The sequence below is a fragment of the Aspergillus stella-maris genome (assembly GCF_047715825.1).
Source record: "Aspergillus stella-maris strain CBS 113639 unplaced genomic scaffold BDV14scaffold_9, whole genome shotgun sequence".
In the NCBI taxonomy this organism is placed as follows: Eukaryota; Fungi; Ascomycota; class Eurotiomycetes; order Eurotiales; family Aspergillaceae; genus Aspergillus; species Aspergillus stella-maris.
This window is the reverse complement of record NW_027396803.1, coordinates 592,159-619,549: the sequence shown is the minus strand read 5'-3', so window position 1 is coordinate 619,549 and position 27,391 is coordinate 592,159. Positions and strand designations below refer to the sequence as shown.

The window sequence follows — 27,391 nt, the reverse complement described above, 5'->3', positions numbered from 1 at the left end:
TGGGATATGGTCGTTAAGAGAGAAAGTATTGCCCAGGTCGTTTATTTCAAGTAATCTGAAAAGTACAATAACTCTCGCGCCCTGATCTCGTCCCAACACCAACTGATTTGACGGCAAATAATTATAACCCCATCCTCATTCTAGGGTCGGGTTTATCTGGCATCGCCGTCGGGCGACTGTTAACGAATAATGGAATAGCTAATGACGTCTTCAAAGTCTCGCCCCCGGAGCGCAGTCACGGGTTTGCCATTTCGCTGCAGGATTGGGGCTATAGCCCACTGCTCGAGGCGTTGGGCGGACTGTCTCTACGCAGTCTGACCAAAGCTGTTCCAAGCGCCAGACCGGCTGCTGGGAGGCAGTGGCTGGGTTGATCTGGCGATGCGCGATAACACGACCGGAGGAGTGCTGGTAGGCCCGGGCCCGATGCTGATGCCCGCCCAGCTGTCATGCGAGCGAATCGTAATGCACTGCGAGCATGGATGGCTGATTGCGGCGAGGAAGAGCCAGATGTGAGATACGACCATACCGAGGCTCAAGAGCATCTTCGGGTCAACCGCCAACATGACTGTCGTCTTCGAGAATGGGGCCGATTATCACGGTTTGCTAGGTGGTAATCGCTGCAGATGGGGTGCATTCCGCGGGTATCCATGGCTGAACACTCTGTGCGACTGGGGCTGCAATAGTAAGATTGTGCGCAGCAAGAACCCAGATACTTCCCCATATCGTCCCCGATGTAGTTCCTGTCGTGGTATATCATGGCGAGTTCCATCCTGATCTCGCGAGCAGAATTCGACCGTACTATCCGGCCCCTCAGTGGCAACGCCAATATCCTCGCCGGTGTTGGCTACGGCTTCAACACGCCAATCACGATCTACAACGTCGGCCAGATGCAAGTGCATCTTGTCTAGGTGGTCATACTCGCGCCCTGCCCGTGGTGGCAATGACCCATTTGCATTGTTCCGCCGGACCTCCGAGAAACGAGACCAAACACACGAACTTCCACAGGCTCTGTTAGACGAGATCTCGTCGCTGAAGCTCGCAGATCCCTGGGCACAATACTTGAACCCCGAGACCATCCGACATTACTCAGTCGTTCACTGGATCATAAGACACTCCGTCGCTGAGCTAGCATCGTCGTCTCCACCAACCAGTCTTTCCATGAGAAACTACGCCGTCAAGAAGTGAATGGAGTAAGTTCTCTCATATTTATTTTACTCTGAGAAAACAACGTTCATTGGTTGTTGTTTTGGAGATCTATCAATTTCGTTCATTCGGATCCACAGCTCGAGAATTGGAAAACAGGGGAGTTGACTTGTTCTAATGTACAGCAGCTTATAACCTAATCACTGCTCACCTGTATCTTTGTGCAAAGAAAGAAAGCAGATTCCTTAGACTCCTTACACGCAACAGCCCACTCCTCAACCAGAGGCATACCTGGAAATAACACGCAGGCGCGGCCCAAAATACCAGAACACAAAAGGCGCGACCCAACCAACCGCTATATTGATAAATGCCAGCAGACTTGTTCCCCATCCATACTCCAGAGTCTGGTACATGTACGGTGCGAAGAGCGGGAACCCAAAGCCACATAGACTACGAAGGATAGCGCAGGCCGCCATCGCGCTGGCAGCATAGGTCTGGTAGCTGTCAACGATGTATGTCTGCATACCCTGCAAGCACGAGATTGTGCCTGCAGTGAATATCGCAGCGCCAATATTAGGCATGATCCAGTGCGTGTTCCCGATACTCCAGCCGTACCAGAACAAGCCAATGGTACTGATGACAGAGCCCACAGCGAGCGAGGGCATGCGGAACTCCGGCCTGCCAACATCGTTGTTCCGCGCCTTGAGCGTCTTGTAGATACGGTCAACAACCTTGAGGTTGAAGAAGAGACCGATTATGGAGCCAATGGCAATGGAGAGGTAATTCAGGCCACCAATGCTGGGGCTTTCGTGGTAAACAAGAGTCCAGATCTCTGGGAAGGTGGCGAACATGAGGTACGTTATGCCGAAGAGGTATGCCATATAGATCGCCATGCAGAAGACGATAGGTTGGGTGAAAAACATGACGATCGGCCTCTCAAAGGCATGGAGTAACTTTTGAGTGAGCGTCTTTGCCTCCTCCTCCTTCTCCTCCATTGTATGGAGGTTCTCGTTGCCGGTCTCTCGAGCGAGACGGTCACGCCGGATACGGAGGAGCGTGGGCGCGTGGCATTCGCGTAGCCAGATAAATCCAGCAACCTGAGCTCCAACAGCAGCAGCAGGGGTCGCCCAGAAGACCCAGCGCCATGTTGAGTACTGCGCAATGAAGCCTCCGGCGATGGGTCCCACCACGGGTCCAAGAATCGGACCAAGGGTGCAGATCCCCATGGCCTTGCCGCGTTCCTCGGAGCTCCACATGTCACTGCCCGAGACGCATTAGCACACTTCGTACTGTATTGTATATTCAAATGCCCTTGGCTGCGTGCCTACCTTACCGCGCCTCCTCCGATTGCCAGTGGCGCACTGCCCCCAATTCCAGCCAGAAATCGAAACGCAAAAAGCTCGGTCTTGGTCGTGGCGAACCCACAGCCTAGATTCCAGGCGAAATACCACACGTTACTTATTTGCAGCAGCCGCACGCGGCCATAGAGCTCCGACGCAGGACCAAAGAATACGGGGCCGATCGCATATGCGAGGATAAAGATGGCCATGGATAGGTACACCTCAATGTCGCTGTGCATGTCAAGGGCCCTCCCGAGATCTTGCATGGCGGGAGCAATCATCGATGACGATACGGGAGAGATGAAGACGAACAGGGAGACCGCCCAAGTATTCTTCCATTTCAGACCCTTTGGCCAGTTCTTCGGGTTCTCGGGATCGCATGGTCCGCTCCAGGTGACAAGATTCGGGTCCCCGTCTTTTTGGCTGTCCCTCGACGGCTCTCTTGGCGTTGAGGTCGAGTTGGCCCCGGCTGCTTCGAGGTCTCCCTCCTTCTCTGGGAGGCGGGTAGTTGCCTCGTCCGTGTTGCTTGGCTTCCCTTCACTCATTCTTCCGATGGAAAGTTATCCGACGGGTATGGAGGTGGAAGCTGGTTGACTCTTGTTCCCTGCTGGGGCTTGCGTGCTTTAAAAGTTCCTGCCGATTCATACCATACTTCTCCTCTTCCACTGTGCCGTCAGCAACCAATCGCAGGCCGCAATCTGCTTCGGGCCCGAGCCGCCCTTCAGGGACCGGTTCGTTAGCCAATGACAATTCGCCATCTTTCGGGCCCGGGCTCAGGGTGGTTCTGATTGACTGGTGTGGCGTCCCAGCAACAACGCTGAACCAGAGATATATTTCGCTCCAGAGCCCAGTTTGTGGTGGAGGTGGTCAGAACAGTATCATCGTGCCCGAGTGAGATGGACTTTCCAAGCCAAACCCTGCTGCTCTCGAGGGCGCCAGGTCGCGAGGCTGGGTACATTCACGTGAGGTCAAGACCATGGTATCTTAGATAGTAGCTAATATTTAAACTAGAAAAAGCAAATTACCGAGTCTCTTAAAGAGACTTATACAGAAAAATCTAGACTTTATAATCTTCATAGTTCTTGCAAGAGTCCCTATCTTTCATGTCCTACTACATGAAAACACTAATAAATCCCATGTAACCTTCAAGCTAGTGTTTGCTGCACTAACTGGAGTATTATAACAGCCTGCAATAACTGGTGCAAAACCATGGAAGTAATATTTATATCAAGCCTCGCTGCAGTCCTGGTAGGTCCAGATTAACGCCACCTGCAGCCATGCTCTCTTTCCTTGATTCACCCCTGCTGGCGCTGGCTGCTAGCCCGGCACTTGCATATGCAGCAACCCTAGACAACGCCGGCCGACTCGCAATAACACAAAAGCAACTCAGTGACTCTGCCCTCGTTACATTGAGCGCCACAGACACAGATAACAAAACGGTCTTTGAACCAGTGTCGAGGGGGGGGGTCTCTCCCTTCCCTCTGTTGAAACGGGCACGTCAGGTGCTTTTCAAACCTCCTGGTCTTCGGACGGGGAAATACCTTACTTATGGCGTCAGATACTGGTTTGCAGGCCGCGCTTCCAACGGCGGGTGGATCGTTCGATCGATCGAGGAATGAGGGAGCATTGGAAGCCGTGAAGTCTGCGACCGGAGACGCGTCACAGGGTCAAATTACGAAATCTGCACGACCCCTCCCTCCCTCTCCCCGACGGATCCGATCTACGCATACTGACAAGTAGCGGCGCAAACGACGCACACGCCGCCTGGGCGCATGATGGGCGAATCATGTATCCAACAGGCGAATACGGGTTTCAGACGTAATGCGCGCTTTATGATAACACTTTTCAGCCATATGGGCAGATTAATATCCTGGATGCGGCCTTTTTGTACTCTATTCTGCTTCTGCCTTCCCGATGCTTGGAATATCGTTAATGGGAAAATGTGTATATCTATCTATCTATCTATCTATATGTTCATTTACGTCCGAATCGTACTTATTATGGTGTGTCACAAGAAAGGACCAACAATAGGCAACAACTGATTGAAACAGACCAGCTATTCTGGTCTGAATGCCATCGCTCCTAAAATCTTTCACGGTACCGACCCTGGCCTATCCGGACTTACTTCGCTAGGTACAAGATTATGTATATAGCCCACAGCAGCACAGCCGGACATAATCTAAGTAATCTGAGGTTTCTTGTTGATATGACTGGTTAGGGGAAGTTCAGGCTGGCACCATGCGGGAGTTGGGGGTTTCGGGCATACGCCCTGGAAATGTTGAAGTGGTGCTAAGCCGCAGCAGGCATTAAAATGAGGTCAAGGCAATGATATATTGTTTAGGTTATAATCCCATGGCAAATTAAGGTAATGTTGATAGAAACTCTAACAATTCCACGGCCTACTATTTATTGTCAATACCTTTATATCAATATTTATTAAAAATTCACGTAAAATCGCATTCTATACCTGATCAGAAGTTAAATCTACAAAACTTTGTTGAAGTGTCAGTGAACTCGCGTATGTCAAAGACCCTCAACTTCTCCATGGCTTTTGATTGAAGGCTATTCTGTAACTCCTGTTTCTATACAGGTAGTCAGTATAGATGAAACGCGTGCTGCAGACAAACTGGCAGAACTGGGAATGATTCACTCCAACCCAGGCATGTTGCTATTGTCTAGTTACTTAGATTTACTTATATCAACGGTTAGTTTAGTCGTTAACCCTATCCACATCACCCCATCCAACAACCACCTCCCCTCCCACTCCAACATGCTCCTCCATCATCCCTCGAATCTCACCAGGAACCTCCCACTTCATCTCGTCCTCCGGTAAAACCCGCCATGTCCTATTCGTCGAGCGCAAATTCACCCCAGGCTCAACAAGACTCTCGACCAACTGCCCCGGAGCGAAAAAGTGGAATTGAACGCCGTAGTCATCATCGCCGCGGTTGTTCGTGCTCACTATTGCCTCTTGCAGGTTTGGCATGCGCTGCGCTGCGTGGATAAGGGCGTGAAACAGTGGATTGAAGAGGGGAAGGTCTGGGGTTCTCCGGTAGGAGCGGTAGGGGAAGGTGCCGTTTTGGAGGGCTTCGCGGTCTTGGGGTTCTTCTATTTCCTCTAGGTCTTCGGAGGGCGCTGTATGTGCGGAGTTTGCGTCTGCATTTGGGTCGCTGTCTGAGTCTTGTTCTGAGTTCCAGTCTAATTCGAGCAGTTCCTCTTCCAGCCATTCATCGTATTCGTCCACGATGGCTTCGTCGCGGTTCCCGGTAAAGTACCACCGTCCGTCATATGTGACGTGCGCAATCTCAACTATAAAATTCTCCAGCTTTGGGAAGGGTGCAGTTTCCCTCTCTGGATGCGATGGGTCGATCCCAAAAAGCACAGGGGATATGAAGCAGGCACTCGTAATCTCCAGGCTCTTCAGGGTCGTCTGAGCAAGCTTGCAGATCGCACGGCATAGATTATCGCCATTTGGAAAATCAGGGTCTCTTTCGGTCGTCGTTTCGAAGTCGTGATTTTCAGGCGTCGTCTCGTCGAGGTCCAGATTTAGAGACTCCAGGCTGTATAGTGTCGGGGCCCCGAGGGCGCGCGCAAGGGCATTTCGCATCTCGGCGCGAAGAGCCTTGCGCTTGGGTTTCACGGGACGGATTGTGATGTTGAGGTCTTTTAGTCGTGGCAATGTCAGGAGCATTTGGTGTATGGCGACGGGGTGGATGCGCCGGCTTACTGACGTGACCGTAAAGCCAGTAACGCAGGACAGAGCAGGAAGGTCAGGAGCATCACCAAAGTCATTGAAGAACGTCAGGGAATGGTCTTTGCGCGCCCAGCGGTCTGCTCCAATGCCCCGGCTCATGTGAGCAAAGTGCCTCCCATGCACTGGGATATACTCCTCCTTTTCCTCATCATCAGCGAATGTATTCTTCGTCTCTCCTCTCACAACAGCAGACAGAACCAGTTGAATCCCACCGGGCGAAGCATCCCCCTCCCAGCTCTTCAGCAAAATCCAAAGCTCAACCACCTCCCGTCGGAAAGTTTCTAGATTGGCCTCATGCTCACTCCTTGTCTCAACCAGGTGCTTTCTGCGCTCACTATACCCCGGCAGATTAACATAATACCTCAACACTCTAACCAGCTGAATCCGGCGGGGGCAGGCACCGACAACACTCTTTAGCCGTGGTAATTCATCGCTATAAGCCACAATGTGCGCAAAGGTATACCGCTCCACGGCGAACTGCCATGTTCGCGATATGGTACAATAGCGCGAGAGCTTCTCATCCTTGGGCAGGAATGAGATGGCAATGTCTGGAGTAAAGGGAACAGCTGGATTGAGAAACTTGAGATCGTGAAGGTGGGTTATGATTAGGTCAATGAGCTCGGGGGTCAGGGTGTTGATGTTGGGCATTGTCGTAGACGGAGAAATAGAGCAAGAAGAGAAGTGCGGTGCCCTTGGTTCCTTCCTTCAGTTTGAATTTCGCGTGGCGCTATGCAGTCAACCAATCATACATTGTAGAGTAACATCTTAGGACCCACGTTTCCGGTTAGGTATGGTAGGTACCATATGGTTTGGGTTTCAATGGTGGTTGATTACAATGAACTGTACAGAGAATATCCAGAGTGATCTAACTTCTAATAGAATCTGTCTTCTAGCTGGTATTGAGGGTGCAATATTTTTCATGTCATGTGTACTATAAAGTACCCTATTACACTAAGTATTTACTCGCCTATCCCTAGCTTATTTTATTTAATATCCATCAGAGTATATCTCTACCCTGCCCAATAACCCCAGCAGCATCCGTCTCCGCCAAAACTCTCGCAAAAGACCCAAACACCATCTGTACCATCCTATCCGGCTTTGGATCCCAACAAAAGAACCTACCCGTCGACCTCATCCCCTCAAGATCAACCACAACAATCGACTCCACAGGCATAATCTTCTCGCTCCAGAACAGCAGATACAACTTCTCATCAATCTTCAGCATCTTGCAGGGCTCTGTATCCGCAAGACCCTTTTCTGTCCCGCTTAGGCAGTGCCATGTGAATGTGCCGGGGTTGAGATAGACGTGCTCGTATGCGTCGCGGGGCGTGTACCGGTAAAGAATGTGTTTGCCGATGAGGTCGGTTGTCGGTGCAAAGGGAACGACATTGTCACTGTTGAAGCCATCGATTGAGGCGTGGGAGAATTGAGTCCAGGTTCGTCTTTTTCCGGTCTGGTTTTCGGAGGAGAAGCCTGAAAGTCCGACGATGGCCTGTCCCGTACGCAGATTCATCACGATCGTGACTTGCTCTTCGTACTCGGATTTATAGAAGTCGACGAGGAAGATGTCGCTTCGGACTTCGAAGGCCTTGTATGTTGCTGTGCCGTTGGTTTTGGTTTCCTGGACTTCCCAACGTAGGGTGTCATTGGTGTTGTCGAAATTGTGCGTGATGTGCTTTGGGACTTTATCGTCGGGATCGGCAAAGACGAGAGTCAGGTCCTTCCCCTTGAGTTTGTCAGAAGAAGGCATTAGATGCTCGTGGTAGCCGACGGCGAGAGCTTCGAGGTTTGGCCATTCGGAGACTGGGACGTAGCCTGGGGTTTCGGTTGTCGTAGTCATGCTGGGCCTTCTAGAAGAGAAATATTAGAAGTATGTGAGAAGACAATAGCGATTTCGTGGGACAATGAAGGAAGAAAACAGGACTTGACGCTCAGTTACCATGCTCTTTATACCTTTGGTCGTTTGGAGTACTTCAGAATGGGCCAATTAGGGGCTCCACAGTGCTCGTACTTTATGCCTGTAAATGGTTTAGTGTATCTACGCTGGGTGTAGGCATGGAGACGGACTGGATAGGTAGTTAGGTACAGATCGCGATTGGCATTGACGGCCCACTCTCTCTCTCATCTCATAGTCCTTCTACTTCGTGCTATTCAACCCTGAAAATTATGAACATTGGACTCTGCCTTTTAAACACCAGTGTACATCAGTAGTACGGGATGAATAAGAATAACAACATGCCAGTCCTACTAATCACCACCCGCCTCCTCCATAATCAAGACTGGATGCCTGCCTTTGACATTGAGTACCTTCCCGCCAACCTCGAGAGCCATCTTCCATTTCAATTCGTATGTCCGTTTGACATTGTAAGTGATGAACGTTGGAACATCATGAACTTGAATTTGATTATGCTGAAGCTTCACATCCAACAATTGTCCCATATCTAGCGCCTTCGAGCTATCGTCGACCGGTAAGGTCAAAGGGCTGCTACAATCCGGAGACGATGAACGCTTGTCAGAAGGTGTTGCTCCAAGTTGATCCTTGAATCGGACTTCATCATCCCTCTCCAGCAGCTTTGTCTTCTTCTTTGGCGATGAGTTTGAGTATTCCGCCAAGGTGGTCTTCCTCTTGATGTGGTTTTCACGCAGACTTTCGCCTGCCCCCACAACGCTCAAGGTAAAGGCAATAATACTCGTCGTCGAGTGAAGAGCAAGCTTGAAATTTATGATGCTAATCGTCTGGGGAACGTCTTCAATGTATTTGCTCGTATCCGCCCACTGGGGTACAGCTCGTATTTCGAAAGGGATGGGGTACGGACTGCCTTTTTGAAGAACCGACGCTATGCAGGTTTCTAGGCAAAACGTCAGATGCGGAGCGCTAGAAATGCCTAGGGCGCTAGCGATCTGTTGTCTTGTGGAGAGTTTGACAGTTTCCGTGCCAGGAGCCAGACGATAAGAAGTCACGGTGTAAAACTGTCGAGAATGGATCTTGACATCGAAATCAGTTATCGGGAAAGGGGATGCTTCACATCGAAGCTGGATTGGTAACCGCGCTATGGCTCCAGGACCAGCGTGTTTGGGGCCGTTAGAGGTCGTCATTATAGCCTCCAAGTAGTACTCGACAACTGCAACGTCGTGATATGAGCCAGCAGTACTGTTCGCTAGATCAAATGACGGTGGAAGAGCGTGCTGGTTGGTGGATGACAAGGGCAGGTACGCTGCCTTCCCAAACGGATGCGACTTCAAGAAGCTGGGAGGAGGATGCTTGGGTATATCGACTTCAAAAGGCCAGTTGTTGCTGACGGGGCCGGATCTTGGGATGTGTAAGGCGCCGTTGAAAAGCTCACTTCGAGTTGCACTCGGCCCAAACAGGTCCAGGTTGCTATGGCATGATGCATCACGGCTGATAAAGTCGGTGATGCACCTGCCGTGTAGACTGATACTGATGTTCGTTTCGGTGCCAACCCAGTGTGATGTTCGAGAGACATAGCCGGTGATTCTTTGGCCGGGGAGGAATGACTTGGCAGAGTCGAGGTGGATTGAAAGATCAGGGCCATTACAAGCCTGAATTCTGCCCATTGTGTCGCAATTTTTCCAATGTAGTAAAAGGATAATCGTGTGCTCAGAGTATAAATGATGACCCAGGGTAGCCACGAGTACGCAACATAGGCGACGTAGACAAATGTATATATAGTTATTAGGAGAGGGTAATCTTCATATAATAAAAGCGCAGCCTATTATATCAGGCAACCTTTTTTACGGCCGTAAGCAAGTAACATACAACCACAAGTAATGAGTCAGAGTACACTAAGGTAGCAGTCATTTGTTTGCGAAGGCTGAGTTGCCCTCCTTTTCTGCGTCACCGTTTGATTGCAGTATAGGTAGTCATCCTATAGTTAACCGGCCGGGGTCCAGAAGCAGTTACTCAAAATAACAATGCCGATGTATCGGAGTTGAAACGGGCGTATTTTACCTATCAAGGCTATTATACGTTTAGTCCGAGTTAATCTAGAGATGATTGGGGTAGTCATGAAATCCATCGGTATTCCCATGCAACAGGTCGGAATGACTATGTAGATGGCCGGAATAGCAGCTTCCAGGAATATGGTTTATTCTATTCCTCATGCTTCCTGGTATATTGCTATTAGTGAAGTTGCAGGGCATGCGCAGACCCCGTTATCTAGGTTTACCGTATCTCTGGTGCTAAGCTATACTTAACTCTTTCTTAGCTAGCGTTAGTGCTTAGGTCCTCTCAGCCACAGCCACATTTGCACGAGAATGGAGTAACATCCTTAATATCCGTTAAACCCGTCCTTGAGGCTCGATGTTGATCCTTTCTTTGGCGTCACTTCTGTAGTACCCGGGCTTGTTGGAGTTATTCCGATAGCTCGCTCTTTCCAGTTCACGCCGAGATGAGGACCAGCAAGGGATCAGTACGCGAGGAAGGGGCGGATCCAGTTTTTGTTGCTAAATACCGCCGAAACCACAAGATGCAGTCCTGCGAGCCATGTCGAAAGTCAAAAGTTGCGTGCGATCACCGTAACCCCTGCGGTAGATGTATAAGGAGACGGCGTGTTGACGATTGCTACTATCACCCGAGCCCTCTTTCACGTGTAAGAAAGCAGCCACCCTGCTCTTACCCATCTTCATGTAGGAGCATGGTTTCTTGTAAATCTTACTAACATGAGACCGTGTCACCAGCACCGCGAAGATACCACCTCGACTGCAACACTGGTACCAAGCGTCCTGACGGGATCACAAGTTAGCAGCACTGTCCCTTTCTCCTCGATTGAGCAAGCAGGCGGATACGATGAACTTGAGGCTTTCACCACTTCACAATTGTACAATTTTAGATCGAGCTATGCATTACCACCTCGTGCAGGGTCAGCACCGCCATTCTTCGACCCATCGGAGACCTGGGTGGGTAATCACGGGTTCCTGGGATCGACCTCTCATGCATCCATCATGAGAGAGGACCTGACCCAACTTGGTATAACTTCCCCTGGTCTTCAACAAGCCCCGGCCGTTCATTTTCAGAAGAACCCTATTTCGCGCGAGAGACTCGCCAGCGGTTGTCGGGCTCTCTCCTTTCTGCAGAACAGGGCAATGATTGATCGCGGTATCGATTTGTTCTTTCAGTCAATCGAGTGTGTCCATATTCACTGCGGCGAGTTTATTGTGAGACAATGGCTATCGCAACTATGGTTTGTTCATGGTGATACTCTATCGACTCAAACCCCCGAGCAGGTACGGCAGCTGTGTTATACGATATCTGAGAACACAGCGATACCGCAAGTATTCGATGGCAGCACCACAGCAAGGCAGTGGGTTTACTCTGCCACAGGCAAACACATACGCTGGGGCGTTATTGCCATGATTGCCAATTACGTGGGGACATATGCCCTAGTCACAGCCTCATCGGATCCATTCTTCCAAGAATTCAACGTGGATCGCACCTCATTGTTGAGCCAAATGACCGAAGTCTCAGACATATGTCTTGAAATCTGCCGAGAATGCAGTGCTCTAGATGATACATTCATTTGGGCCCTTTTCGAAAACTACAACATCACTAAATATACCAAGGGAGAAGCCAGTTATGCAACATATCGTATCAGTGCCGAAGTGAGTAGTGCCCTCGTTGCAATGGGACTTCACCAAGAAATAAAAGCCAATAGTCGAGTTCCCTTCTTCCTCGCTGAGCTGCGCAAGCGAGTTCGAGCACTGGTCTACATGGAGGAGATAAGCATAGCAACCTTTCTAGGCCGTCCGCCACGACTCTCGCATCGTTATATAAATCTAGATCTGCCGCTCGACCTGACAGACGAGCAGCTATTCTCTGACAATCCACAGTGGCTAGCGGCCGCCATTGCTAGGCTAGACCAGCAGGGTTACAACCAAGATGGAAAAATTCATCATGTCACCTGGATAAGGTCATCTCTCGGCTTCGTGGAGAGAAAAGAAGATATCCTGGAGCTGTCGCTGAGAAACTTTACTCCAGACGAGGTGCGCAGAAATGCAGCCATGATTCGACAAAAAACAGACAAACACTGGGCAACGCTTCCGCAATATATGTTGAATCTAAGAGATGGGACATTTGGGCTCGAGAGGCAGCAGAGGCTAGATGTCAATGAGCTACACTTCCAAAACGTCTTTCGCCAAGGTCACCTGGCGAATACCCTTTTACTGCATCGCGTCCTGATGCGCAAAGCCGGCACCGGCCCCTCAGGTTTGATCAAAACAGCCCAGACAATCCTAGGCGACGTACTGCGTCTGTATCGACGGGTCGAAATGTCCGCCGCTACATCCTTCATCTACTTCCTAGCTGTACATGGGCTGCGCAGCGCGGTTATATTAGTGATAGAGCTCCTGAAGCAGGAACAGGTCCCTGCATCCACTTATCCTGTTGAGTCGCTTCTCCCTCGAAGCAGGACAATCCAAGACATCTGTATCTTCGTAAGTAAACTGAGCGACCTAGATTCGGACCCCATGTTCGGCGACAGAGAGCTCTGCGAAAAAGGCCGAAAGTTCCTTTCCCGAGTCCTGGATAAGCTCCTGGATCGTCCAAGCACCACTATCACAGAGCGGCCACTACCGCATCTCGATGCCAACGCTTATGCTTTTTCTAATGATACGGTGCATAACGCGTATGTGTCAGAGGGCTATTCGATGACGGGCGACTTTGGTCTTGAGATGAGCGGGCCTGTTGCAGGCGCAGACCATGAATTCAGACTATGGTTGGAGAACATCGAGGGGAGGGATTGGATACTGTAATACTTACTCTGGATTTTTGGTGCCATATCCAGATGCGTGTATAGTCCAACGGAGACATGGGCCCCGTCCTAGGTACCCAGTCAATTTTATCTGCCTACATCAAAGTATACATAGCGACGCAGACGGACCCATTTAAGCTTGAAGTAACGGTACTAATGCATTCCTAGGTAGTTATCATCGATTAAAAACAGCAATGGTCATTAAGAAAATCGATCAAATAACCTTAGCTTGAATCGCGCCATCAACTAAAAGAAACCTCGAGAACTCGCATGTAGGTAATCGTGTGCTTGAATAATATGAATCAATTGAATCTTAAAGAACTCCGTACTCGTTTATCCCAGGTTTTTCAGCAGAGAAAAAAAAAAAAGCAAAACAAATGAAAGGCGAACAGAGACAGAAAGAAAACTCCATCGCTCTGACAAAAGGTAAGTCGCTCGCTCGTCGGCAGCCCGTGCCATGCCATATCATGTCCCCAAGAGAAACCCCATATTAGTACTATACAGACATATGGACGGTCATCATTCCTTTCCACCACCACCATCATCTCCCCTCAGAAACCTCAACCCTCTACCAGGCCGTGTGACCACCATCAATCATCATCGTACTCCCCGTCATGAACGAACTAGCATCAGACAACGCAAACAGCGCCGCGCCCCTAAACTCCTCCGGCGCCGCCAACCGCCCAAGCATATTCTCCGCCTCCCAAACCCCCTTGGCCGCAGGCTCCTTACGGAAAACCTCCTCCACCATCGGTGTAACAATGTGCCCCGGGCAAAGACTGTTAACACGAATCCCATGGCGTCCCCACTCCATCGCTAGATTCCTGCCTAGCTGCACAACAGCCGCCTTAGAGCTGTTATATACGGGACTCGTCATCCCCTTGTTCGCGATATACCCGGACATACTAGCAACGAGGAGTATCGAGCCCTTCTGCTGATAATTGAACATTTGCCGTGCGGCGGCGGTAGCAGAGTGAAAGACGCCGTTGTAATTAATGTCCATTACCTCGTGGAGTTTTTCGAGAGAGTGAGACAATGCGGGCTCGAGGTAGTTTATTCCTGCTGCGGCGATGAGGCCGTCGAGACGGCCGTGGTTGGAGGCGATTTTTGCAAATATGGCGTTTGTTTCGGCGGGGTCGCGGACGTCGATGCGATGGTAGTGGAGGCTGCCGCCGTAGTATTTTTCGGCGTGTTCGCGCGCGAGCTCATAGTCTGGGTGGGGGGTTGTGAGGCGGTCGAGGCAGTAGACTGCATCCATATTAGCACTTACTCTATGATATGCTTGGGGATAAGGGAATAGAGTGGGAAGTACCTCTAGCACCAGCCTCCAAAAGCGCCTCAGCCATAGCAAGCCCCAATCCGCGTCCACCGCCCGTAATAACATACACGCGGTCCTGGAGATCGAATTCCCGGAACCGGTGCGGTTGGCGCCCGTTGCTGGTTTCTGAGGCCGTGAGGTCTGGGCGGCGCGCTTGGATGTGGTTTTTGTCGGCGTGGGGGTTGGCGGGTTTGCTGGAGTCGGGGCCGCTGGCGAAGGTGCGGATTGTGGGTATGGCGAGGGGGGAGCGGATTTTGGTCCATGTGTTTATGGAGCTCTTGGGGGCGAGGGTGCTGCGCAGGGGCAGGGTGCGGGAGAGTGTGCTGCGCATTTTTTTGCTGTGGTGTGGTGTGTTGTGTTGTATAAAAGTAGGGTTTGGAGAGGAGGAAAGTAGGGTATAGAGCCAGAGCAGTCTATACAAAGTATGAAGAAGAGAAGAAAAAGGTCAAAGACAAAAAAGCCAAAGCCAAAGAACCTCAATAGCGAGACCACGGTAGTTATTTAAGAAGTAGTCAATCCTTAAGAGAATAAAAACCCTGCTTGGTCGAGTTGATCTGATTGAGAAAGAACGAAAGCAACCAGCGAACAGAGGACGGTTTATATCCCATCGCCCGCAAACGTAACCCCTCCACCATCAACCATCGTGAACACTGAACACGCCAACCCCGTAGCCACCGAGGCAAAAAGCATTCCAAATAAGGAAGGAGGAAAATAAAAAATGGATTAAAATTAAAATCCTAGAAGGCCGCGTGACTGTGCTTCCTTCGTGGTGAAGTCAATTCAATCTCGATCCAGGCCTGGAGCCATGGAACAGACCCAGGTAGATCTCACGCCTCCTCCTACACTGTACTGTACACTGAGACTTACAATGGCAGGCAGGCAAGCTAGCCCGCGAGGCGCGTCTCGCATTGAACCCATGACCACCCTCCCAAACTCCAAGTGGAGAGCGTGCAGATTTTTAATTCTAGATAGACGCATGGGAAAGGGGAAAGCGCAGCGGTGAATGGCTGGTTGCGCGACAAGCATAGACGTGGGTGGTGATCCTAGTGGTCTGGAAGGGGCTGTGAAGGGGGAAGTAGACTAGGAGTGCTCAGGTGAGCATCGTGAGATTTCACTTGGACTTCGAATTACCGAGAACGGCAATGCCTGGGCAGGGGGGAAGATCCATATCGGGGTGGAAGGTATGGTGCTTTGTTGGTGAGGTGGTCCACTGTGGGTGGAAGACATAAACGGGCATCCCGAGATATGGGGAACGGAGCTGGGGTATCCTACAATACCTACTACGGGCGGGGAGTATGGACTGCCTGCTCTCAAGTGAAAGAGACTTCATACCCTCGTCATACACAATAACCAGCGTAATAGCACATTTCCTTGCTTCTCACAATTCACGATCTCCGTTATCTGGCTCCTGGTCTCTGGGCTGTCAAAAGTGGTTTATGGCCGGCAGCGACATCCGCGGACTGGTCCCGGGAAGCCCAAGCTCCAATGGGGCGCTCGGCTCGGAAGTCGTGGTGTCATGCTAATGCTATTTTTGAGTCTATCGTCTCTGGCACACTCCGGCCGGGCCTCCTTCCGGCGAACCATGCTGGTCAGCTGAATTGAACCTGCTTTAGTCTCTATTTTCATACTTTGAATTGGCTTTGGCTTTGATCCCTGCCGGCTTTTAAGTAGGGCTTGGCGGGATGGTGCTTTGCCTGGGATCTGGATCTGGCCGTTGCATCACCTTGACTGTATGTATGGTATACTTGCCTGCTGCCTTGATATTTCTTAAATTTAGCTATAGAATGATTGAGTATTGCGACCGGGGTATCTGAACAATTACCATTAAGACCAGAGAAGATTATCTTGGTGAGGATTCAACATGGGTACCTATGTTCCCGGGCGCCGGGATACCGAAATAGGAAATCCCAGGGCAGGACGGCCAGCACAGCAACGGCAGCAATCAAGTAGGAAATCTTCTCGAATCTCGCCGGAATCGAAAGACTCAGGGCTCGGGATCTCCCTGGTCGTCAATCAATCATTCAATCGTCTCGTGACATTCCTGCTGCAGATTCTGATTTGGATTTGGATTTTGATTCCTAGTTCCATTCTGGTGCAGATTCTGAGTCTGGGTTCTGATTCAGCATGCAGCGGCAAACCCCCTTTAAGATGCATTTCGTTAATCATATCGTCTAGCAATACTGTGATATCTTATAGTTATTCCATATTCCAGGCCCAGTCAATTCCAAACTCCGTCCAGACTCCGTGCTTTGTACTCTTACTCCGAACAGTTGTCAATGTCATGCCGACCGAGTTTCAATGTTAATTCCCCCTGCTCGTCCCAAAGTCCAGCTTCATCAGCAACCGGTCCACGCCTGCAGGTTTGCGTGGCACAAAAGAGCATCCATTTGCTTGGCCAAGTGTCCCAGTCCAGATTCCGGTGGCGTTCGCACTGGCACTCGCGACCGGCTCGTGGAACATCATTTGCCCCTCCTCCGTCCGGCTATCGTCGATGTCACGCAATCGTGCGATAACCTCGTTGATCCCTGCTTCGGTATCTGATCGTGCCGCCCGGAGCGCATTCCACACTTCACGCTCTTCGCTGGCATAATCTACCAATGCGTCCACTACGCCTTCATCTGTCTCTAGGTCCATGTTACGCTGGATGCTCTCGAGCCGAATGACTAGAGCGATGAAGTGGTCGATTTTCGTCAGAAGGTCTCGAAGGGCCTTTGCGAACGGCGCATCGTTGATGAAGAGCGATTGCACTAGTGAGAGCAAGTACCGACGGTGGGCGGCTGTCAGAGCTTCTGGGTCGTGGCGTCTGGGGGTGACATTGGGGTCTGGCCCCTCTTCTGTGTCGATGCCAAGGTTTCGCGCCTTTGATGAGGATGCTGTTCCTGGTCGAGACCCGGGTCTGGACATACTGTCAGTGTCAGATGCGCCCGCTTCGATCCAGTCGCGAAAGTGCTGCCATGACCCGTTGATAACTTCGCCTTGGAAAAAGGTTCCTATCTCTGAGAGGACAAACAAGGATGCGCTGCTTGTCGCCCAGATAGATCGCATCTGGCTCGTCCGTGCGTTTTCGCGTTGTCGGCCCATCTGGAGCCTTCGTCGTCCAAAGTTACTGTTACTCCGGGGCGGGCCCCATGGGGATGGGTGGCTTCTTCGTATCGGCGTGTGTTTCCATAGGCCGCCCAAGCGAATTTGCGCTCGCCTGATACCCAGCAAATAGGAGTGCACTTTCGAATAGATCGAGATATCGGACGCTGACAGAAATAGATCTAGAGGTGGGCGCACTTGTACCGAAAGGGACGTAGACGTTGGGAAGAGCAGATCGTCAAAGGAAACACTCGATGTTTCTGCTACCGGTCCAACCCCAGCTTCTGACAGCCCCAGGCCGTGTTGTTCTTTCGTCTTCAGCGACAGCCGTACCAGTTCCCTCGCGAGATCCATTCCATCGTCGACCGGGTCTTCTTCGTTTTGTAGAGAGTATAGCTCCGCCCAGGTGTTTGTCAGCGCGGTCGCAACATCGCCTTCTTTGATCGCAAGGCCGTCGATGTCAGAGACTGTGTTCTTGGTCGTCGTTTCCGGTCTTCGCTGTCGTTCTCGTAATCGAGCATCGGCATGCGACACTAATGCTGCGGCAAACTCGCCGCGTCGTAAAAGTAAAAAATCGTGTAGAAGAGAGAGAATTTCCAGAATCTTTGGAAGAGGTAATAGTTTAGAGAGTGTGCTTTGTGAGAGTGACATCCTGATTGAGTCGACGGCGCCAGTCAGTTTTGACGCAGCTATTGGCGACTTTAGTCCAGCAAGGTGGTTAATGTGTTCGCCGTGGAGTGTCACCGGAGACGTGAGAAGCGCATCCGAGGCATGTCCGCTGGAAGGGCCGCTTTTCGCTCGAATCAGGTTCAACGTCTTCCCTATGAATAGTATCGATGCAGCCGTATGCGGTGTGACGAACTGAGGAACGAGCCTGGAATGAGTGACAAATTGAGCTGCCGACCCAGGCCGTTCATTCTCATCCGTAACGGCTTCCTGGATGAAGAAGTCTTCCTTACCCAGGATCGGAAGGTTGCCATACAACAACCAAGTCGACAGCTGCCTCATCCACGCCGTCTCAGCCGCCCCAATCAAATGCAGCGCAATCTCCTCGATATCAACATACCCCGTCTGCGACTCGCCCCGAAGATAATCAATCAACGCCGCACCCATGCAAGCCCAACCATCTTCCTTCCTGCTAACAGGCTGAATAAACCTCACAACCTCCCAAAGCCACTCCAACCTCCTCGTCCAAGGCGTAAACTCCCCCACAACAGTCGCAAGCGGCACAATCCCATACCCACCCACAAACTTCGCATCCTCAACAAGTATAGCCCTCTCTACCTCAAGTATCTTCTTCTGGAACGCGCCGAGATGGCAACTCCTTATAGCCGTCGACACAGCCCGCGCAATAACAGACGGATGTGACGAGCTTATCGACGCGGTGTGAGATCGTAGTTGCGCGTGCAATTGACTCAAACGGGCGAGGGAGGCAAGGAGGGCTTTTTCGGGAGGCGAAAGGAGCGGAAAATGCTCTTTAGCGATGGCATCTTCTTCCCCTTGGCTGATGTTGCTGTGTTTAAAGAGAGACGACTGCTGGCCTGAGAGCGAGAGGAGTATCTCGTGGAGCATCCTGGTGGGAGTTCGAGTTCTCTATTTGGATGGGAGACGCGTCGGGTTAGCCATTAGCCATTACCGTAGCCAAGCTAGTTTCCGCCGCGGGACACGGCTGGGTACTTAATTAAATAGTAGAGCGACACTCACACTAATCGAAACGGCTGTTCTCGACTCGACACTGACTGGTGCCGCTGCCAGTACAAAAGCCCGCTCCCAAGGATCTCGAGTCGACACATGTAAGAGAGGGGTGGACGGGGTACTGGGATAGGGCCGGAGCTGTTGGGTAGGTAGGTAGATCGCGACGCGAGGTCTGAGCTTGTCCGGCTTAACGAGAGCGGTGGGGGACAATTGCGGCGAAGGAGCGGCGGAGGTGATTCATAGATGATTCTTCAGCATAGCCGTAGCTGAATAGCGGAATGTGAACCCGCATGTGTCGGCTGTCTCGGAGATCTCATCAAGATCCACGATCACAGGCGCACTCAAGGTTCAACTGCTGCTGGTGCCAAGACTGTATCCAGAGCACTAAAGTTATGCATAAACTGCTTATGTAATCATGCACATCTTGGACAATCGTGTTAGCATCAGCCTTCTCTTCTATTTCTTACATCCAGTGTCCTATATAATATATGTAAATGGCGTCTTCTGCTCATTCCTCCCTGGTCCATCTTCAAAAGATCCAAAAATCAAGCCCTCCCGCTCTCTATCCGTCCCATCTCCTACGTCTTCACCACGCTGCACCCTCTCATTCGCCTTCCTCAGCGAAACCCTCAAAGCAAAAGCCAAAACAGCAACAAGGCCCATAAACCCAGCACAAACACTCATGCCCTGGACATAAAGCGGCCCATCAGTCGCCGGATAAAGCCGCGTTCCCAACAACGGCCCGCACTGCCCAATGACATTCAGAATTGCAACACTTGCTCCTTTTCCCTCGTTCGCAACGCGGTTGTCCATGCTCCATGTTATGATGAGCGTTATGGCAGAGAAAAAGCCCCCGACTGCTGGATAGACACAGAGGTAGCGGACTGTCGTGCTGAGGGATATCGGGATGGAAGAGTGGAATGTGCCCATAACTGCGATTGTGGCGTAGGCCGTGCAGGATATTAGGGCGTGTGTTATTAGGTAGGGGCTTCGGGTGCGAGCGCGGTCGGAAAGATAGGCTGTTATTAGGACGATTACAAAGGCGAAGAGGTAGGGTGGGGCGCTAAGGGCTTGGGAGTTTGTGGAGGAGTAGCCCATGCTGCGCTGGTTAGTAGTGTACGCAGCATGTGGTGTTGAGGGACGTACTCTTGTAGGATTGTAGGTAGAAAAACGGGCATAGAGCTAAATGCGACATTACAGCTGAAGAACATGAACTATCAAATCTTGTCAGCCATATATCCAGGTTTGAGAACGAAAGCACATACAGCCGTGATATACGCCTTCGGGTCAGCCAGTGTCTTCGCCGCCTCACCCCAATTGAATCGCCTGCGATAAGTGGGATACTTTGGGTTCGCGCCCTCTCCCATCCGCAATTGAGCCACCATTCGCTGCCTCGGTTCGAGGAACGCCGCAGACCCAGGCGCATCAGGGATCATGAACCAAGCAAAGACAGCGACGATGACGCTCGGAAACCCTTCAACAAGGAACAACGAGCGCCATGGAGCAATCGGCCCATCACTGCTAGACTTCACGATCAGCCATGCCAGGCTACTAGCGAATGACGATGCCAGTGGGGCAGCAGAAATGAACAGCCCGGTTCGCAAGGCGAGTTCTTCACGCTTGTAAAATAAAGATAGGTAGAAAGGAACCCCTGGTCCAAACGCGGCTTCCGTAATCCCAAGTACTGCACGTAGAAAGACCATAGCCCCAAATGAGCTCGCTAGAGACTGAAAAGACGCCACGAGACCCCATCCGCATACGCAAAGCGAGATGTATACGTGCGCAGGAAAAACACGGTAGAGCAGCGTCATCCACTCAAAGAGGATGTAAGTGATATAGAAAGCCGTCAAGAGCCATTCATACTGAGAGGATGACAACTTCAAGTCCTCCATAAGACCAGCAATCTTGGCATTTCCAATATCTAGACGTGGTTAGAAGGGATTCTCAGCAGAATGCAAGTAAAGAGAAAGCTTACTCGACCGATCCAAAAACGAAAGTAGATAAAGCAATGCAAGAAGTGGAACTAGCCTGCGATCAAACCTCTTGACAACTTGCTGCTCTTCTATAGGCGTGTATTTTGGCACTCTTGGTCTCGTGAACTTCGGCTGTGCCTCGTCGTTATAGTTATACTCGTTGATATCGTCCTCGGAGAAACGGTCATCGACAGAACCAAAGTCGGTCTGGAGTTTCCAGAGACCTTCAGGGTTACGGCTGGCTTGCCCGTTATCCGAGCCATCGGAGTCAGGTGTATATTGGACGTGAGATGGTGAAGAGCCGCTGCTCTCATTTGAAGCTGGCCCCGCCAAGGGACGCCGGAAGGAGGCCATTTCAGGAGATAGTACGGGGAGCGACAGATTAGATTCCCATTTCTGATTGCAGAAGATAATTAGAGAAGATAGCGACAATATAAGAAGGGAAAAAAGCCCTGAATAAAAAGAAATGAACAAGCATTAAGGTTGAAAATGGGCAAAATCAACAGATCTGGGGATGCAGCACGTGGGACGTTGAAGCTGGTGTGACTGTTCCCCGTGATGGTTCCTCGCGCCAGGTCGCCAGCCAATTACAGAGCTTTATGCAGCTTAGTAATTTGAAACATAAAAAGCAACAACAAACGCCATAGAGAAAGAAAAAGGCAAAATGAAGTAAGAGACATCCTGATACCCAATGTGAGATCACCGCTCCTGCGAGATCTCAAGCAGATTGTTTCTGTCAGTCAATGACCACCGTGCGGACGGTAAGAATCAACAGTACGACGACCTCGCTTACGACCGGTCGAGCGACGATGAACTGGACGTCTTCTGCCCCTATTATCCTCATCAAAGTGCCTCTTACGCCCACCCAGCAGCTGAGCCGTCTTGTCTCTCGCAATGTTGAAAGTCTGCTCTAGGTCCGGAACCCAAGGGTGACTCTGCTGCCCGTTGGCATGAAGGTACCGGAGCGCATTCTCGGCTGAGTCTCGGAGGAAGCGGACGGCGTCGAGGCTGTCGAAGTTATCGCGCTCTTTGGTAGTGAGGTAGTCATTCTTGGCCTGTTTATAAACCTCCAGGAGTCGCGGCACTCGCACGTCGGGGCAGTGTGTCTGCGCAGTCCCGGCTGGGGGGTGCGTTGGTTTGGTATCTTCGTCTCCGTAGCGGTAGAGGCGCTCGTACTCGTTGTCGATATTAAAGGGGGAGGAAAGTCCGTCGTGCTCTTGTTTGAATTGGGTGCTTGCGGGAGCGACGGGAGGTGCAGCGTCTCGTTTCTCGAAGTTTGCTTGGACTGCAGCTAGACTGGTTAGAGGTGTTCCTCGCAGGGTTGAATCGAACACAAGCATACCTCTGTCCAAGACATTCTGCAGCTGAACCTGCTTTGCAACGACTTCCTTGTCGTTCGTAAGAGACGCGAACGGGACGATTCCCAAGTATTCAGTCAAGTAAAGTTCCAGAGCACCTGGGTCAGTCGCGCTCTGTCCGTAGTTCGAGAGGATAAGCAGAGCTCTGTCGTAGATTGTGATCTGGCAGTCCTCAAATTCCTGGGAGCGACACTTGGCGAGTGAAATTTGGCGGCGGAGCGCATCCAGAATAACGGAGTAACTGTCATGATCGTTGAAGAGCTCAAGCATGATCGGAGAGGGGGCGTCATTCTGACGGTATTTGCGAAGGAGTTCATCGAGGGCCCTTTGAGCGTTGGAGGTTTTGGAGGGTTGATGAAGAGACATGGGCATGGTGGCTGAAATGGAGGTTCTGGGTAAATGTAGACTCCTTCAACACGGAGAAGAGGCAGATAGACGTAGGTAGGTGCGGGTAACGTTGCTATCCGGAAGATTGGGGTGGTGAATGGGATTTAAACAACAAATATAGGAGTGGTGTTTGCCTGGAGAAGAGAACTTGATTGTGATGGACATGGCAATAGGTTACTTATTTGACTGTTCACCTCCAGGGTCACAGCAGGCTATTCCAGGCTGTTGCTCGGAGTGATGAATGATATGGTGAGGGAATAAACTTGGTTTTTGATGGCTCGGCACATGAGACTATTCTCTTGTTATTACCACATTGCCCTTTCTTTGCTAGCTGAATGTTGGAATGAGAAGTTTGTGAGATGTTAGAGTTAGAGGAAAGTAGTGATACACCCAAATGGAAGCAGGGACAAAGCAACTTGGGGCTGACCAAAAACACTTAAAGTGACTAGGTTCTTGAAGTAAACCCATCTCCCAGTCTGAAGGGTGTAGTGATATGACATCTCATTAATTCAATAAAACGGGAAGATGCTGCCAACACTGTGACATATTGTCGGCGTCTTCCAATCAAATCATATATAGGAGAACAAATGCGGGTGATTAAAGATGATATAAATGATAGCAATAAGGTCCAACCGTTGCCTCTGCAGTATACCCGTATATCTAGACCTTTGAAGGTCTCAGTTCCGCTGCCCCCAGAGCTTCTCGATCTCGTCCACAAGGACCGATACCTTGCTTCGTTCGGCATTCTCCGCGCAGTCCTTCCAAACACCACCATCCCGAACACACCAAACACTATCATCAAGGCGAACAGTACAGCTTGTTCGAACCCCGAGATCCGCGCTGTGACGAGCACTCCCGCGCAAAAGAGCGATGCCGCTCAGCGGACGATCATCCTGTACCTTGTTCGGATTGTCATCCTGCTGGCTAACACACTCGTTCAGAGCATCAAACTCGATACCGTGCTCCAAAGCACATTGCTCAACCAGCGTCCTGTCCGGAATCTCCTCGTACGAACTGATGAGGCACGTGGCAAATCCAAGATACCGAACCGTTGGCGTCTTGCCTTTCCGATCGCTTTCTTGATCCGGCGGGAAAGGGAGGTTCGCAGCGCAGAGCATAAGCATATCACCAATGCATTCTCCGGGTCCGTGCATGCAGTCTACATCTGACGACTGGTTTGATACACTAGCTAACGGGTTAGATTTCCACTGACTTAAGAAGCGAAAGTGCGGGGAAAGGACCTACGTTGCGATGAACGATAAATCAAAGTCAACCTTATCGCTGACCCTTTCCATCGTCGGTACGACAAGCTGCCGAATACAGTCGCGCGCATCGGGGCATTTGCTCATGATGTGAGCTTCGAATGGTACGCGTTCGGAGTCGGCGACGGCCAGGTTCGTGGAAGCCGCGTCATCGTGGAAAGGGAAACCTTCGTTCCCCGGTCGGGCATGGTGGTGACATGGGGATAGTCTGATCTTGGACAAGGAGATCGGAAGCCAGTGGAGGGTCAGCCAGAGGCAGGAGATTACACCGAGAAGACCGACAAGCCGGGGGAAAGCTCGGCGGCGTTGAGTTGTTTGGCTGGTCGGGAGGGGTAGTTCGTCATCAAAATATGAGTCCTCTAGCGTCTTCTCCATCTTTTCGTCCATGGTCGCGAAAGCCAGAGCTGTTAGATGCGGAAGCTTAGTTTGAAGGTAATATCGATCAGAGGAAGGCGATGAGATCGGCGATAACGTCTGGAGTGTCCGGGTCACTGGATCGAGGTCCAGCGTGTGGTGTGGGGGGACCCCGGAGCTTGTGATCCACTGGGCCAGCCTGAACCACTCAACTGTCGCCCGCCCAGACGAACCTTCACCACCACCACAACACCAATCTATACCTCACTGCCATCGAATATCTACGGAACAATGCATTCTAAACGTCAAAGACTGCGCATACTTCCCACGAATGAATCAAGGCTTCTCCTGACTCGACCGGTCAAACTCATTTCCACTAACGTCCAAGCGCTTCCTGCTTCGAGGTTCGCTAGCAAATCCTGCGTTAGGCGTCGGCGCCGCCGATGGACGGCCAGCTTAGCTCAAGGCAAAGACCACTACATAATCGAGCCCCATATAGCTTCACGGGAGTCAGGGCACACTGCTGGCGAATTGCGATGCAGGACTTTCGTTTGGGGAACGGGTTTGGGTTGGAACCGAATTTCTCGATCTTGACATTGGATATATCCGTGGAGAACATCTGGAACTATGAACCGTCTATTTGGCTATTACAACTCGTTTATGCCCCCTCGTCATTCTTACCCTCCGTTGACGCTTGCTATTCTCGGAATACAGCTTTCATCTCCTCGCTGCCGGATTCCAAAGCGATCTCTGCGGCGCGACTTCCTATAGGATTTGCCCCCTGCTCCAGAAGACATCGCGCTCGCTCGACTGCCTTTTCAGATAAAGCGCAAAGAATTGGAAATGGAGTTACCATATTTCCCATCTGCGCTCCACGAAATTGATTGACGTCCGCCCCGTGCTCCACTAGAAGTGCCATGACTGATATTATCCTACTATCAAATTCTTCGCTGGAATTCTGCCTGGCAGTGCCTTGAAAGCCCTCATACTGGCTAGCCTCTGCAGCTGCATGCAAGGGGAAGCCGTTTTCTATCAAGGCACCGGCATCTAGGAGCGTGCGGACAGCTTCCACATCTCCTCGGTACGCCGCGCGTTCCAAAGCCGTGCATGAGTTAGTCACGGACTCGCCGTAACGGTTTGTGTGCTGCGAGCCAAGATTGGGATTGGCACCATGGGCCAGGAACCACTGGAAGAGACGGTGATTATGCACAATCTGAGGCAGTATAACAGCCCCCCATTCTCCTACATTAACATAAGTCAACCAAAAGGTTTTAACAGACAAGTTGGGAATATTTCATACCTGGGGTATTTGGTGTCCAGCCGTAGTTGGAGAGGAGCTCGAAGAGATGAACCTGCCGATTCTCTGGGGCTTCGCGGATATGATCTGTTGTTCTCCGAATGATAGGCGCCCCGTAGTCGAGGCAGAAGCGCGCAGCCTCCACATTACCAGCCTTCAGTGCAAGACAGAGGCCGTGATGAAAGAAGGCAGGGGTAAGCGCATAATTCTCCAGGGGCCAATCAGACTGTATGGTTGCGACAGAGCATCCACGACAAGCGGTTTCAAATAGGCTATAATACGAAGGTGGAGGCCCGAGGAATTTGAGTTTCTCCGTCATAAAGGTCAAGTCATTTGGACAAGTAAGTGGAATATCCTACAATACCAACGCCCGATTCACCCATCTTGTGTCTTAATTTCCGAGGCATCGGCTGCCCAGTCTCGCGTGCACGCGCCTCCTGTTCGGCTCGCTCCTTCCGTTGAGCCATGATGTGCTCGAACTTGCGCTGACGTCTGCGCTCTGCGATTGGAAGCCATCGCTCAAACACCCTTGAGTCACTTTCGATAGCATCTTGAGCTCGTGAAAGACACGGGCACTTCTCAATACCTGGCTTTGTGCTTGAAAGTCATCGAGCGGAAGGTCTTCACCAGAGTCATATGTAATCGACGCCTCATCGACAAGCCTGGAGGTATATGCTATTTTGGCTTCAGGTTTACCTCGATGCCATATCGATACCCATTCTGACGGCAACATCCATCCCGGGACCGGCGGGCTTGGAACCACTTGGTGATTCATGCTTCGAAATGGAATTGATCCTAGGTAGCCTTGAGGGGACTAGAACGACCTCGAATGCTTGATCGGGGTCGGACGATAGCGATGGTGGGGTGCCTGCACTGCGTGCACTGCCTGGGCCTTGCAGTAAGATGTGTTGAGTCATCCTCTTGAGCTTAGCGCTCCTGCACGAACCTACGAGTCTCGTGGAAAACGGGGCATACAGTCGCTTTTGACTGCAACTGCTTCTAGACGATGACTTTTACTCTCAGACATCTTGCGAATGCAGGTACAAGATACGCCGAGAAAAGTCCGGTGGGACTATAACGTATTGGCAGCTCAAGAGTTACATCGAGCTCGTTCTATGCCGAGCATGTTTGCTCACATGAGCGCAACTACTCGTGCGAGTGCCGACGGACCCGATGAGGACAAACCATCCCATCTTGGATAAAGGGCCGGTGCGAACAGACCAAGCGGAAGAACGCAATGATGGAGGATCTAGGGACTGATTGATAAGTGGCAGGTAGGCAACTAGAGGCTAGACTGGTAGAGCTACTATCGCGGCTCACAGAAAAGGCAAGATCCCCTTCTCCGACATCGGCTCCAACACCATGCCACGGCACGAGCCCACGACATCCAGAATTTCAACTATCAAACACTTCCTTATTTTTCCGACGTCTGACAATTCATTGCGCGTCAATTTGCTATGCAGCCTAGATCCACCTTCCAGAACACAGTCGTTGACATTGCCAAGCAGACTGTCATCTGCGGGGTCAGTTGACATCTTGCAAACTTGTGGCTGAAGTTGATGTTCTCGATACAGTTATATTTGGTACTGGTAGAGAGTATAGAGTACCTTCGTCACAGACCCCAAGAGCGTGAACCAGCTTGGGGAGCTCGTATTGAGCTGG

At 51.0% G+C, this 27,391-nt stretch overlaps 12 protein-coding genes across 12 annotated transcripts; 3 read left to right on the top strand and 9 right to left on the bottom strand.

The window, feature by feature from the left end:
- Window positions 1-755: 755 nt before the first annotated feature.
- Window positions 756-1,185, top strand: BDV14DRAFT_197226 (uncharacterized protein; the record flags this gene model as incomplete). The annotated part of the gene is made up of 2 exons (XM_073772626.1): window positions 756-893; window positions 1,006-1,185. The coding sequence occupies 2 exons, from the start codon at window positions 756-758 to the stop codon at window positions 1,183-1,185; spliced, it is 318 nt and encodes a 105-aa protein (XP_073631410.1).
- A 233-nt stretch (window positions 1,186-1,418) lies between these two features.
- On the bottom strand, window positions 1,419-3,063 carry BDV14DRAFT_212067 (MFS transporter; the record flags this gene model as incomplete). Its single annotated transcript, XM_073776230.1, has 2 exons — window positions 2,472-3,063; window positions 1,419-2,403 (listed from the first exon to the last, which is right to left on the bottom strand). The coding sequence occupies exons 1-2, from the start codon at window positions 3,026-3,028 to the stop codon at window positions 1,419-1,421; spliced, it is 1,542 nt and encodes a 513-aa protein (XP_073631409.1). The 5' UTR covers window positions 3,029-3,063.
- Window positions 3,064-3,590: 527 nt separating this feature from the next.
- On the top strand, window positions 3,591-4,156 carry BDV14DRAFT_168034 (uncharacterized protein). The gene is made up of 2 exons (XM_073767779.1): window positions 3,591-3,964; window positions 4,025-4,156. The coding sequence occupies exons 1-2, from the start codon at window positions 3,761-3,763 to the stop codon at window positions 4,100-4,102; spliced, it is 282 nt and encodes a 93-aa protein (XP_073631408.1). The 5' UTR covers window positions 3,591-3,760; the 3' UTR covers window positions 4,103-4,156.
- A 1,037-nt stretch (window positions 4,157-5,193) lies between these two features.
- BDV14DRAFT_197224 (uncharacterized protein) lies at window positions 5,194-6,885 on the bottom strand (the record flags this gene model as incomplete). The annotated part of the gene is made up of 1 exon (XM_073772625.1): window positions 5,194-6,885. The coding sequence occupies one exon, from the start codon at window positions 6,883-6,885 to the stop codon at window positions 5,194-5,196; it is 1,692 nt and encodes a 563-aa protein (XP_073631407.1).
- Window positions 6,886-7,234: 349 nt separating this feature from the next.
- Window positions 7,235-8,077, bottom strand: BDV14DRAFT_197223 (molybdenum cofactor biosynthesis F family protein; the record flags this gene model as incomplete). Its single annotated transcript, XM_073772624.1, has 1 exon — window positions 7,235-8,077. One exon carries the CDS (start codon window positions 8,075-8,077, stop codon window positions 7,235-7,237), a length of 843 nt encoding a protein of 280 aa, XP_073631406.1.
- A 407-nt stretch (window positions 8,078-8,484) lies between these two features.
- Window positions 8,485-9,813, bottom strand: BDV14DRAFT_197222 (uncharacterized protein; the record flags this gene model as incomplete). Its single annotated transcript, XM_073772623.1, has 1 exon — window positions 8,485-9,813. The coding sequence occupies one exon, from the start codon at window positions 9,811-9,813 to the stop codon at window positions 8,485-8,487; it is 1,329 nt and encodes a 442-aa protein (XP_073631405.1).
- Window positions 9,814-11,199: 1,386 nt separating this feature from the next.
- BDV14DRAFT_197221 (fungal specific transcription factor domain-containing protein) lies at window positions 11,200-13,005 on the top strand (the record flags this gene model as incomplete). Its single annotated transcript, XM_073772622.1, has 1 exon — window positions 11,200-13,005. One exon carries the CDS (start codon window positions 11,200-11,202, stop codon window positions 13,003-13,005), a length of 1,806 nt encoding a protein of 601 aa, XP_073631404.1.
- Window positions 13,006-13,157: 152 nt separating this feature from the next.
- BDV14DRAFT_168030 (putative short chain dehydrogenase/oxidoreductase) lies at window positions 13,158-14,877 on the bottom strand. The gene is made up of 2 exons (XM_073767778.1): window positions 14,317-14,877; window positions 13,158-14,252 (listed from the first exon to the last, which is right to left on the bottom strand). The coding sequence occupies exons 1-2, from the start codon at window positions 14,651-14,653 to the stop codon at window positions 13,573-13,575; spliced, it is 1,017 nt and encodes a 338-aa protein (XP_073631403.1). The 5' UTR covers window positions 14,654-14,877; the 3' UTR covers window positions 13,158-13,572.
- A 1,282-nt stretch (window positions 14,878-16,159) lies between these two features.
- BDV14DRAFT_168027 (putative gamma-tubulin complex component GCP4) lies at window positions 16,160-19,433 on the bottom strand. The gene is made up of 2 exons (XM_073767777.1): window positions 19,108-19,433; window positions 16,160-18,996 (listed from the first exon to the last, which is right to left on the bottom strand). The coding sequence occupies exon 2, from the start codon at window positions 18,973-18,975 to the stop codon at window positions 16,624-16,626; it is 2,352 nt and encodes a 783-aa protein (XP_073631402.1). The 5' UTR covers window positions 18,976-18,996; window positions 19,108-19,433; the 3' UTR covers window positions 16,160-16,623.
- An 88-nt stretch (window positions 19,434-19,521) lies between these two features.
- On the bottom strand, window positions 19,522-21,707 carry BDV14DRAFT_168025 (putative MFS transporter). The gene is made up of 4 exons (XM_073767776.1): window positions 21,074-21,707; window positions 20,364-21,019; window positions 20,245-20,312; window positions 19,522-20,197 (listed from the first exon to the last, which is right to left on the bottom strand). Exons 1-4 carry the CDS (start codon window positions 21,423-21,425, stop codon window positions 19,576-19,578), a joined length of 1,698 nt encoding a protein of 565 aa, XP_073631401.1. The 5' UTR covers window positions 21,426-21,707; the 3' UTR covers window positions 19,522-19,575.
- A 104-nt stretch (window positions 21,708-21,811) lies between these two features.
- On the bottom strand, window positions 21,812-22,801 carry BDV14DRAFT_197217 (uncharacterized protein; the record flags this gene model as incomplete). Its single annotated transcript, XM_073772621.1, has 2 exons — window positions 21,812-22,362; window positions 22,414-22,801. 2 exons carry the CDS (start codon window positions 22,799-22,801, stop codon window positions 21,812-21,814), a joined length of 939 nt encoding a protein of 312 aa, XP_073631400.1.
- Window positions 22,802-23,493: 692 nt separating this feature from the next.
- Window positions 23,494-26,504, bottom strand: BDV14DRAFT_187865 (uncharacterized protein; the record flags this gene model as incomplete). The annotated part of the gene is made up of 6 exons (XM_073771001.1): window positions 23,494-24,001; window positions 24,062-24,437; window positions 25,195-25,674; window positions 25,733-26,039; window positions 26,089-26,226; window positions 26,268-26,504. The coding sequence occupies 6 exons, from the start codon at window positions 26,502-26,504 to the stop codon at window positions 23,494-23,496; spliced, it is 2,046 nt and encodes a 681-aa protein (XP_073631399.1).
- Window positions 26,505-27,391: the final 887 nt, after the last annotated feature.

Coding starts and splice junctions, on each gene's coding strand:
- BDV14DRAFT_168025 (XM_073767776.1), bottom strand. CDS start 21,425: ATGGCCTCCTTCCGGCGTCCCTTGGCGGGGCCAGCTTCAAATGAGAGC. Junction 21,020..21,073: donor TTCGTTTTTGGATCGGTCGA/GTAAGCTTTCTC, acceptor AACCACGTCTAG/ATATTGGAAATGCCAAGATT. Junction 20,313..20,363: donor CGAAGGCGTATATCACGGCT/GTATGTGCTTTC, acceptor AAGATTTGATAG/TTCATGTTCTTCAGCTGTAA.
- BDV14DRAFT_168027 (XM_073767777.1), bottom strand. CDS start 18,975: ATGCTCCACGAGATACTCCTCTCGCTCTCAGGCCAGCAGTCGTCTCTC.
- BDV14DRAFT_168030 (XM_073767778.1), bottom strand. CDS start 14,653: ATGCGCAGCACACTCTCCCGCACCCTGCCCCTGCGCAGCACCCTCGCC. Junction 14,253..14,316: donor TTTGGAGGCTGGTGCTAGAG/GTACTTCCCACT, acceptor ATATGGATGCAG/TCTACTGCCTCGACCGCCTC.
- BDV14DRAFT_168034 (XM_073767779.1), top strand. CDS start 3,761: ATGCTCTCTTTCCTTGATTCACCCCTGCTGGCGCTGGCTGCTAGCCCG. Junction 3,965..4,024: donor GGGGGGTCTCTCCCTTCCCT/CTGTTGAAACGG, acceptor ACGGGGAAATAC/CTTACTTATGGCGTCAGATA.